The sequence below is a fragment of the Mandrillus leucophaeus genome, unplaced genomic scaffold (genome assembly GCF_000951045.1).
Source record: "Mandrillus leucophaeus isolate KB7577 unplaced genomic scaffold, Mleu.le_1.0 Scaffold113, whole genome shotgun sequence".
Taxonomy (NCBI): Eukaryota; Metazoa; Chordata; class Mammalia; order Primates; family Cercopithecidae; genus Mandrillus; species Mandrillus leucophaeus.
The window spans coordinates 5,211,745-5,224,271 of NW_012099543.1; the positions used below are offsets into that span (position 1 = coordinate 5,211,745).

Genomic DNA, 12,527 nt, shown 5'->3' on the forward strand with positions numbered 1-12,527 from the left:
TCTGAGACAAAGCTAATCAATACTAGCTTCATCCTTACTCCCTCTCACTAGGAATTAAGACTTCATCCATGGGGCTAGTTGGCATTCCCTTTTACCCCCTTCCCTCAGCTGGTGCCAGAAGGGCACAACAGGGAGCTGAACTTCTGCTTCCACCCTGCAGCAACAAAGTACTGCAAGTCAGTCCTTTGCTTTCTCCTTTCCTAATGTCAGCAGGGCCCAGCAAGGAGCTGATCTTATTTTCCACTTGGAGGCAAAAAGGCAGTGTGAGCTGGTGCTCCACTTTCATGGGAAGGTGTCAGTTGGGCTGGGAGGGGAGCTGAACTTGTACACTCTCATCTGCATTGAGGCAGTGTGAGTCAGTGCCCACTTTTCCTGGGGTGCATTTGGTAGAGCTCAGTGCAAAGCCATGCATACACACCTCCTTGGCTTTTACATTATACCTCAACAGGAGACTGCCTGCTAAAAATAGGAAGATTAAATAGAACCCAGAGTCTCATAATATTCAAAATATCTAGCCTACATTAGAAAACATAGATCATACCAAGAACCAGGAAATTAAGACAAGAAAGACAAAAGACCAACAAATGACAATATTAATATTATTCAGATATTTGAATTATCTGACAAGGACTTTAAAGCAACCATCATAAAAATGCTTCAACAAAATCTTGAAACAAATGAAAACCTAGAATATCTCAGGAAGGAAATAAGTTATAATAAAGAATGGAAATTGTATACTAGAAAATACAGTGATTGAAATTAAAACTTGCTGGATATAATCACTAGTAAAGTGGAGATGACCGAGGATTGAATTAGTGAACTTGGGGACAGATGAGTAGAATGAACTCAATCTAAAGAAAAAAGAGAAAATAGACTGGGGGAAAAAAATTAAAAAGAGTCTAAAGGACCTTTGAGCCAATAACAAAAGAGCTAAAGTACTTGTCACTGGAATTTCAAAAAGAGAGCAGAATGAGAGACTGAAAAAGTATTCAAAGAAATACTGAAAATTTCCTAAATTTGATGAAATTTATAAATTTACAAATTCAAAAACTAAGTGAACCCCAAACAGCAAAAACTCAAATCCATGCTAAGACACATCATAACTTAACTTCTGAAAACAAAAGACAAAGAAAAGACTTGAAAACAGGCAGAGAAAAACATTACTTATGAGAACAGTAATTTGAATGACAACAGATTTTTCATTTGAAACCATGAAGGCCAGAGTGAAGTGGCAGTTTATTCAGTTACCGAAAGAAAAGAGCAGAACCATGAATCCTGTATTTAGCAAAAATATTGTGTAGGAATAGAAGAAAATAAAAACAGTCTCAGATGATGGAAAATTATAAGAATTTATTGCTAGCAAATTCACATAGCCTACCATTAAAGAATGGCTGTAGGAAGGTCTCTAAACTTTAAAAATATATATATAGTAGAAGCTTGAAACTTCAGAAAGGAAAGAAGACCATCAGAATGAGTAAAGAGTAAGATAAATAATAAGTTTCCTACTGTTTATTGATTTCTTAAACCATATTTGATGGTTGAAGCAAAAATTTTAACACCATCTCGTGGAATTCAATGTATGTAGAAGACACACAACAATATATTCAAAAAGTGAGGAGGGTAAAGGGACCTAAATGAGAATAAAGCTAAGGATATATCGTGCAGACGTTTATGGAAAAAAGTAAGAGTGGCTATATTAAAATCAGATTAAATGGATTTCAGAAGAAAGAAGACTGTTGAACACAAAGAGGGACATTACCTAATGATAAAAGGATCAATCCACAAGAACCTCAAGGTATATGTATGAAAAACAGCCTCAAAACACATGAAGTAAAACCTGATAGAACTGAAAGAAGAAATGGAAAAGTTTACCATTATAATTGAACACTTCAAACTCCACTCTCAATTGATAGTACTACTAAACAGAAAATCAGCAAGGATATAGAAGACCTCAATAACCACCATCAACCAGCAGGACCTAATTGATATTTATAGAACACCCCAGATAACAGTAGAATACACATACTTTCAAGTGACCACAGGATGTATCTACCAAGATAGACAATATTCTGGGCCATAAAACAAACCTCAACAACAAATTTAAGAGTTGAAATCATACAAAGCATGTTCTCAGGTCACAATGGAGTCAAATTAGACATCAACGGGGAGATACCAAGAAACCTCCAAAGACCTGGAAACTACACAACCCATGTCTAAATAATCCATGGGTCAAAGAAGAGATCTCAAGAGAAACAAAATACATTGAATTTATATGAAAATACAGTATGTCAAAATTTGTGCCACACAGCTGAGGCAGTGCTGAGAAGATTATAACACTAAATATACACATTAGAAAGAGAAAAGTCTTTAGTGGATAATCCAAGCTCTCACTTCCAAGATCCCAGAAAAAGAAAACCAAAATAGACTCAAAGCTTGCAGGAGGAAATAAATTACAAAGATTAGAAATAATAGAAGCGGGATGCAGTGGTGCACACCTGTAGTCCCAGCTACTTGAGAGGCTGAGATGGGAGGATTGCTTGAACCCAGGAGTTACAGTTCAGCATGGGCAACATAGCAAAGCCCCATTTCAAAAAAAAAAAAGAAACGAAACTAAGAAAGAATGAGTTGGAAAAAGAAAAATAGTAGAGAAAATCCATGAAACAAAAAGCTGTATCTTTGAAAAGGTCAATAAAATTGACAAACCTCTAGCAAGACTGACAACATAAAAGAAAAGACATAAATTACTACCATCCAGAATGAAACAGTGATATCACTGCAAATACTACAAACACTGCAGACATCAGAGAATTATGCTGAATGAAAAAAGCCAGTTCCAAAAGCTTATATATGTTTCTATTTGCTGAACATTCTTGAAATGACAAAATTATAAAAATGGAAAACAGATTAGTGGTTCCAAGGTTATAAGAAGGGAATGAGAGTGGAAGGGAAGTGGTTGTGGCTTTAAAAGGGCAAAATGAAAGATCCCTGTGGTGATAGAACGGTTCAGTATCTCGACTCTTATCACCATCAATATTCTGGTTAGGGTATTATACAGTAGTTTTGCGAGATTTTACCATTGGGAGAAATCGGGGAAAGGATTCATGGGTTCTTTGTGTATTATTTCTTGTACTTGCATGTGAACTTACAATTATCTCAAAATAAAAAGTTAACTTTTAAAAAACAATGAATAACTGTCAAACAAGAGTATACTTAGTGGAAGTTTTGTAGGGTAGAGAAAATACTTTTGATTGTTGTGATCAGGAACTTCTTTCAATGAAGAACTTGATTAAAGACACAGTACTGAACCTAGGCATTGAAGGTTAGGTGGGATGAGATGGAAGAAAAGACAGGGCACCAAAGCAGAATGGACATAATGACTACTCTGTGTTCTCAGATAAACTTTTGAACGTTTTCTTCGTGTATTTCATCTGAACATTGCCCAAGAGTATGTGATAAAATATAAATATTCTTCAATTGTAAATGTTGGCTTCTTTGATCTTGGAATATAGAGATTAGAAAGCAAAAATGGTGTGGTTTTTTTTGGCCTAATTCAATTTGATGTGTGCAGTAAATGTTTGGCAAATATTTGTTGATGATAGTTGAAGTGTTAACAAAGAAAATTTTATGGAAGTGACTTACTTTGGATAAACTGCAATAAGCAGTTAATCATATGTCAAGAAACTGCTGTCAACAGTCTGTAATAAAACTTGATAGTCAGCTAGAGTTAACTTGAGAACTTTAGATTTTTTAGAAAGAAAATCTAGTAATTTCATCCTGTTATATTAAACATGAGAAAAAGACTGAGAAGTTAGGACTGCCTGAACATATGTAGCTGGCTCTTACCTGAGCTGGATAGTAAGAACTATGCCTACCTTATCCTCTATTATTTAAGAGTCTAGGTGTTCTGAATTCCCCACTAGTTATGTCAACTATTATTGCCCACTCTAAACTAGAGTTGGGTAGAATATTGAAGTAATGAAAGTATACAAAGGCAAATGAGATGTCAGTCTTACAAATTTTAACTGCTTTTCAACTCTTGTCAACGTATTCCTATATATTACACTAACAAAGCTTATATTTCTTAATATTTCACTTGAGAACTGACCTCTTTTGTACAGAAAGAGACCTGGTTTCTTTTCACTGCATTCTCAGACCAACAGAGCATTAACTATAAGTCTCTAAGTCTTCTAAGAAGCTTAGAGTAAAGGTGAATGGGTAGTCTCTGAAATCTAGTAGTGAGCAATCCATCCAACATTAAAGTCGTCATTTCAAAGACTTTATTATTCCAATACTTTATATTAACCAAAATTATTCTGTTTATCCCGAGTTTAAATACATTAGAGACTTAAAGAGAAATGTGCTTTTATTATAAATCTTTTCATATTGAAGTTAATTACTAGGTTTATGTAAAAGCTTGGTTGTGAAAAGAAATACAGCAGCATAAGGGAGGAACATCAGAAACGGTATGTGAATATATGTCAACCAAAAAGTATTTGCGTTTCTCTTAGTTTCTTATGTATTAATTTTGAAGCTGATCACAGGCTATAGATTCTGATTTATACAAAATTGTTACCCATTCTTTCCATGATAAGATCATGTGAGTGACCCCCAGGTGATAATTCATAGTTTTAATTAAAATTTGCATTTACACATAGCCTCATCACTTCAATATTTAAGGTTTGATTTCCTTTAGACCTTAAATCTTTCATAATTTGCATGACTTGATATAATACCACTTTAAGGAACTTAAAGTTCTTAATCTCACAACAGGCTTAGAAAATCAGAAGATACCATCTCTTGTTTTCTAGTAGGTAAGCTGAAGCATGAAGAGCTAAAAACATTTTTCCAAGTCACTGCACTTAGGATGCAAGATAACACTTCTCTTTTGCTTTCTAATTTACTGAATTAGAACTTAGTTCCCCTCTCTTTGGGAAGTCAGTAAATCAGACATCAGAAACAAGATACATTTCAAAAGGACCAGTTCTAGGAGTTCAGTTGTATTCAGGCTCAAGATTTGTGGCACCAAATGGACATACTTTGTCTCTTCCACAGCTGTAGTTAGAGCTGTTCTGACTGTGTTAACAACAAATAATTTCTAACATCTTTTGACTTTCTTGCTTGTTTGCTTAGATTACAGCGTCAAATCCATGCTAAAGATAATGAAATCAAGAACCTTAAAGAGCAACTTTCTATGAAAAGGTACAAACTTAGCTTTTTCTTTGGGTGCACTCTCTCTGAAACTGTATTTCACTCAACACTTTCTGACTGGCATATCGATGTTATTTATCTTTCAAACTGGCATACTTTTGAGACTGATGTTGAACAGTATTAATAATACACTGGGACAAAAGTTGTAAACTGGGGGTATCTTAGGCAAATAGGGAGGTATGGTCACTTTAGCTTTGACTCTAGAAAACTGCTAGAAGAATCTGATCAGCAGCGTTACAGTCCCAGAACAAACTACTGCCAGAGACTAGACCTTAAGAGTTACCCCAGTCAATACTATTAGATGTGACTGCTTTATGAAACTGGCCAAGTTTTATTCTTACTCATCTATTTTGCCTGTGGGTAATTTTTTTAATAACACTTTTTTGAAATCCATTTCATACAGCATAAAATTATCTCTGTTAAAATATACAATTTATTGATTTAGAATATTCACAGAGGTTTACAGTCATCACCAGTATCTATTTCCAGAACATTTTTGTCACCCCAAAAAAGAAGCCCATTAGATGTCATTCCCTATTCTCCCCTCCTCCAGCTTCTGGCAACCACTAATTTATTTTCTGTCTGTATGGATTTGCCTCTTCTGAACATTTCATATAAATTGGATCACATAATATGTAGCCTCTTGTGAGTAACATTTTTCACTTAACATATTTTCAAAATTCACCCATGTTGTAGCATGTATCATTACTCATACCTTTTTATGGATAAATAATATTCCATTCCCTGGCTATATCTTATTTTATTTTTCATCAGTTGATGGACATTTGGCTTGTTTCCATTGTTTGGCTATTATGAATACTGTTATCAATATTTACATACAGATTTGTGAACATGTTTTTGTATTTCTTGGGTATGTACCAAGGAGTAGAATTGCTTGGTGATCAGTAAACTTTATGTTTAACTTTTTGAGGAATTGCCAAACTGTTTTCCAAGTAGCTACACCATTTTTTAATCCTATAAACAGTGTATGAGGGTTTCAATTTCTCCACATTCTGATCAACATTTCTTACACATGTTAGATTACATCTTTATTTTACCCGTTGTATTATGTGTGAAGCAGTAGATAAATGTGGTTTTGATTTGCATTTTCCCACTGATTAATTATGTTGAGCATCTTTTCATGTGCTTATTGACCAGTTATGTATCTTCTTGGAGAAATGTCTATTCAAATCCTTTGCCCATTTAAAAAATTAGATTGTCTTTTTATTGTTGAGTTTTAAGAGTTCTTGTCCCTTATCAGATACAAGTCCCTTATCAGATACATGATTTTCAAATACTCTCATTCTGTGGGTTGCCTTTTCATTTTCTTGATGTCATTTAAAGCACAAAACTTAATTTGATGAAGTCCAATTTGTAATTTTTTTCTTTTAGGCAAATTTTACATGATATTAGTGGTATAATAATTCCTTTTATGTTAATATATCTGCTTGAATATTTTATTTTTTTCTCCTCAAAAAAGTATAACCTTAGTGATATTTATAATATACTGTTACCAAGTTTCTCATCAATGTTTGTTAGGTCCTCAAGTATCCAAGTGTTTCTAATAATAAAACATCAATGACGGCCTTTGTGACAGTCTCTATTATAATGCTGTATTTTCAATTAATTGTTTTCATTAAATTTAGAATTTGGTTTGTATGTTTATAGAATTCTGGGACTCAAGTGTAGGAAGCTGAGATGGGATAGAAAAAAAAGGAACCTCATAGGTAACCATTTCCCTAATGTCCTTCATAAACAATGTCTTTACCATCATCTCCCTCCTTCCCTCTCAAACTATAGGGTTTGCTTTCATTGTTGAATGTAAGCACTGAATGTGAGCACTGAAAATGTTGAATGTGAGCACTGAAAGAACCAGTCATATATTTTAATGCAGTGACTTCACTTAATGACAGGTATAATAAAAACCTGTGTGGTTACTATTGTTGAGATAACAAAAAAGCTTATAGAAATTTTATGTAGAACTTATTAATCAAGATAGCAGCTAACATTTATTTGGTGCTTATTATGTGCCAAACACAAAGTGCTTTATATTATCTGAATTAATTTTCACAACAGCTCTTTAAGTCGTACTGTTTTTTCCGTTTTCCTGATTTTTACATGTGAGGAAACTGAGGTATAGAGAAATTAAATAGCTTGCTGTCTTAGGTTGAACTGTTCTATCAAAATACCATTGATTGGGTGGCTTATAAAAATAGAATTGTCTCTCTCACAGTTCTGGAAGCTGGGAAGTCCAAGATCAAGGTAGCAGCCTATTTGGTATCTGGTGAGGATCCACTTCCTCATAGACAGCCGTCTTCCCGCTGTAACTTCACATAGCAGAAGGCAGGCAAGGGAGCTCTCTCAAGCCTTTTTAAAAAGGGCATTAATTCCATTCATTTTAGTTCCGCCCTCGTGACTGATCATCTCCCAAAGACACCACCTCCTAATACCATCATTTTGGGGGTTAAGATTCTACATATGAGTTTTGGGGGTACCCAAACATTCAGTTTATTGTACTTGCCCAGGGGTTTTACATTTAATAAGTTGTGGAGCTAAGATTCATCCTCAGACAACTTGATTTAAGAGCCAAGTTTTGAATCATAACCTCTACCCTGATAGCTTTAAAACTTCTATACTCTTGATAGTAAAGAATAACAATAGGGATTGAACAATATCCTCTCTTGTTTCTATGTGCTATATATACTTCTCCAAGAAATAATTTCCTACTGATTGTATAACTTATCTTTCTTCCTCCTGAATTAGATGAAAAAGGCTGTGCTTGATGTAATATTGCAGAGTCTTTAATGATCATGTATTTCAGATCTCAGTGGGAAGTGGAAAAACATAATCTGGAAAGCACAATGAAAACATACATAAGCAAACTGAATGCAGAAACTAGCAGAGCTTTAACAGCGGAGGTAAAAACAAAACAAAACGGGGACAGGGGTATGGGGTGAGGGGAAAACTACTTGTATACCATGATACTAAAGAATTTTTAAAAGATTGTTTTTTGTATAAACAGGAGTAAGACATCTTAGTATCAGCCAGGAAAATACAGCTCAAAGTCTTGTGCTTTTTTGACTCATTGGCATATCATGTGTGAATACTACAGTTTTGATGATCTTATGTTGTTTTCCCCCAATGACTTGAAGAAATTGGTCTATTACAGTATGTATGGCAAATACAGACATCTTGGGGAAATTTTCATGAAGCCAAGTCACTAAGCCAAACTTCTAATAATAACGTTTTATTGCTGCCACAATATCTTCTTTGTTTGCTACTTCCGATATAGATGTTACAAAAATACATACACGTCATACACCTGAATATAAAAAACCCAACTTTTCAGACTGCAGTAAAGTTACCCAAATTTTTCTAAGTTAGACCACCACACAACTAGGGTCTCTCAAAAGAAATATGATTGTATGTGTGTATGTAATTTTTATATATACATAACAAAACTTGATACACAATAAGATTCACATTTTTGGAGAGCTCGCTGACATTAAAAGCACCACAAACCTTCCACCTGTCATGGGTAAGCTCTGTTCTCTAGCAGAGTACTTGGGATCCTGGAAGTCAGCAACCAAGAAGTAGTACCTGAACCAAAAATCCATGAAGAATACTGTTGGGATACTAGCTTTAACAAAAGAAAAAGTTCAGATTACTTTAAAAGCTCAAGTTTGTATGCAGTGTTTTTTATTGTTTTTAATCAGTAAGTTTCTTTGTGCTTCTATTATTAATTTTAGAAGGAAAGAACTTTCTAATACTTAATGCTGTCCAACAGTGTATTTTAGTGAATACTGAATGTTTAGTAGTAAAAAACAGAAGCTAAATGAATACAAGTAGTGATATGGAAAGGATTCCTGCTACGGGAGAGACACTGAACTACGTAATCTCCTAAGCCCATTTGTATCTTTCTGTATGATCTTATTATTACCTCTTCATCAGTGACCAAAAAAATAGATAGCAGGAGTATTCTCAAACTACTGCATGTTAGAATTACCAGAGAGCTTTTAAAAATGCCAATGCCCAAGCTATACCCAGTATCAATCAAATTAGAATATCTGGGACGAAGGCACCATTTTTGAAAGTTTCTGAGATGATTCCAGTGTGAGTACACATTTGAAAAGACATGCTCTAGAATGTTTACCAACCTAGTAACCATTAAATAAAGAAATAAGAAATTAGATTTAAAAGCTTTTGTGATGTATCTTGAATGGTCAAGGAACCTAGATGCTATTGGAAGAAATTGAGAAATAGCTTTAAATTTACTTGAGATGATTGAGAAGAGAATGTTTCTTTACAAGCACACCTTCAACTTCTTTCTCTTTCTCTCAAAAACCTGTAGGTGTATTTCTTACAGTGTCGTAGGGATTTTGGTTTGCTTCATCTAGAGCAGACTGAAAAGGAATGTCTCAATCAGCTTGCCAGGGTGACTCACATGGCAGCAAGGTAATCTTTCCCTCTTTCTTAATGCATATTAGTTTTAGAGATGTTAGCAAGTGTCTCCACGGTTGAATATAATCTGTGATATGTTTTACATATGTGACATCAGAGTTCTTAAAGAAGCTCTTGTGGGTTTTTTGGTTTTATTTTGTTTTGTTTCGTTTTTCCCCCCTGAAATTCCTTTTACCAGAAGCTGTTGTTGTTGTTGTTGTTGTTGTTAAACCTCAAAAGTCATTTAGTTACTTTGATGCTTGTACTTGGCTGCTTCTGCTGAAGCACTGAGAAGTCTACTGAGTACTGTGTACAATAATAGCTGCCGAAAGATTTTTTCCCTTCCTCTGTAGTGAAGTAGATCAAAAGTCTCAGAGACATACATGAACACCAGACACTTATGAAACAAGGTAGATTCTAACTGGAAGACTTTTTTTCTAATTGTTTTCCTTTATAATGCCTGATTTTAAACACCTAGGGAATATGTTGAGGGAAACATCAGTATTAACACCTAAATCGTATGTTAAAGGTAGTCTTCTGCTATGCTTTTATAGTAATTATAGAGTAATTTTCAAATATTGAACAGGTTGCATGAAACTCTCCTTAAATTTATAATTTCATGGGGTACACCAAACTTAAAGAGTTAATTAAATTAGAATCTCTGGGACCCAGGCATCATTATTTTTAAATGATTATTATTTTAATAATCAGCATTGTTCTTTCATTCTAAAGAATCAGAGTCTTTGATGTTTCACAAGATTATCAGGATATACTGATGTGCACTCAAGTCAGGGAAGTACTGTTGTAAATGATCTATTTTTGCTTGCTAGAAGGAGGAAGAGTGCTCTATACATTAGGATATTATGGAACTTCTTTGTATGAGATTATCCTAGTGATAACTTGTTCAGCTCTTATAAAATTGTTGGGCTGGGTGATACTGGCATGGGATGTTATAACGGATAAAACCTTTTAAAAGGCCATATGAAAGATTTTTTCTAGAGATAATAGACCCTAACGGCTTCAAAGTTGTTCCTACTTTTGTTAAGTCGTTTGGTAGGCATGAGTTGATAAAACTATTGTTTGTGCAATTTATGTACTGTATAAAGGCAGCAACCTCATTTATCCTCATAGAGAGGGTATTTCTGATTTATCCTCCCAGAGACAGTATCTTTTTCTAATTTGCAAAGGAGCCATATAGACCAACCATGGCTTTTTGATGTCAGAGTTAATGTGAAGATAGTCCAAAACTTGCTTCCAACATGGGTCAACATTTTAGAGAACACCACTGTATTAGATTACTAAAGCTTTCCTGCTTCATTGGAAAGATTCCTTACAAAGGTTTTATAACATGTACTAAATATATATCATCAAGATAGAAAAAAAAACTTGTTCTGGAAGTATCAATTATATTTGCTCTTGAAAAATGAATTTTTTTATTACTGTTTTTGTTATTTTTAGTAACACACCTGTCCATACCTCTTTATGTCCATTTGAAGTAATTGTTGGTGATGGGGGTAATTTTGTTTTTTGTTAACATATATGCTAGAAAGCATGATAGACATGTTTGGAAACCTCAGTGTTACAAAAAGAAAGAACTTTCTTTTGTGTCTCCTTTTCTACAACAGCAACCTAGAATCACTTCAATTAAAGGCTGCGGTAGACAGTTGGAATGCCATTGTGGCAGATGTTAGAAACAAGATTGCATTCCTCAGGGTAAGTCCTGAAGTATATTTAGAGAAAATTGGCTTAATGTTATAGATGGTGTAAAGTTAGAAAACATATTAGTAGAAAAAATTAAGGAAGAACATATTTTCCATTTTAGTTATTAAAGTTTATGCCTTCACTTTGAGATTACTTCCTTGTGGTTGGTTGTAGATAACATCCTAGATTCACACATGTAGTCTTTTATATCCTTAGTCAAGAAAATAATAAACTCAAAAATTGTGCCCTCACACCTAGCTTTCCTAGAATTTCAAAGCTAACAGTGCCCCAATCAAAACTAAATGTTTTGGCCAGGCACAGTGGCTCATGCCTGTAATCCCAGCATTTTGGGAGCCAAGGCGAGAGATCACTTGAGCCAGGTGCTCAAGGTTATGGTGAGCTCTGATCATGCCACTGCACTACAGCCTGAACTACAGAGTGAGACTCTGTCTCTAAAAGAAAATTTGGAATAAAAGCTAAATGTTTTAATGCAGTCTGAGTAATAATGTGTTTACAGAATTAAAAGGAAAATCAAGTAGGCCTGTATTTGTTTTCAGTCTAACTTTTTATGTAATTATTCCATAATGCAAAATAGTAAATTCCTAAGTACTGGTGTAGGACCATGCTACAGATAATCTAAAGAGATAATCCACTGACTATTTATTAATTGATTTTATTTTAGAGTCTTTTTGTATTTATATACTAAGGTCGATATATAATGTTGATTTTTTTGTGATTTCACAACACTGTCAGCAAAAAAAAAAAAAAGCATTGCCATTCAATTGTGAAGTGCCAAAAGCAACTGGATATTTGTCCAGCTCCCTTGAGGGTTTTCACTGTTTCTCTCCAAACTCTTTCTTACTCAGTCTTTAGTGATGCTTAGGGTTTCTGTTGGGTTTATTCAAAATTTTGGCCTCAAAAGACCTGCCCCATGTTTTCTTCCAAGCACATGTCCTCCATGCAGAAGTTTCTAAATGTTTTGTTTTATAAGACTTTTTTTCCCAGTTCTTATGAGTTCTTTACAAAATAATGTGGTAAGCAAAAGTGGGGACAATGCCAAAAAATGTTGAAAACGTGTTGTTAAACTTCCAGGTGGGAGTTTTTGTCAGAATCCAAGAGAATAAAATGTACAAGGAGCTAGAACAAGCTAGAGTTACAGATTGTGAGATAAACACAAT

General features: G+C 34.3%; 1 protein-coding gene across 2 annotated transcripts in view; it reads left to right on the forward strand.

Moving 5' to 3' along the window:
- Nucleotides 1-12,527, forward strand: part of DZIP3 (DAZ interacting zinc finger protein 3) — a 99,083-nt gene that overhangs the window by 70,743 nt on the left and 15,813 nt on the right. For both annotated transcript variants that reach the window (XM_011995433.1, XM_011995440.1), the window contains 4 exons: nt 5,131-5,199; nt 8,030-8,126; nt 9,560-9,663; nt 11,274-11,361. In XM_011995433.1, coding sequence (XP_011850823.1) covers nt 5,131-5,199; nt 8,030-8,126; nt 9,560-9,663; nt 11,274-11,361 — 358 coding nt within the window. The remainder of the gene's footprint in view (nt 1-5,130; nt 5,200-8,029; nt 8,127-9,559; nt 9,664-11,273; nt 11,362-12,527) is intronic.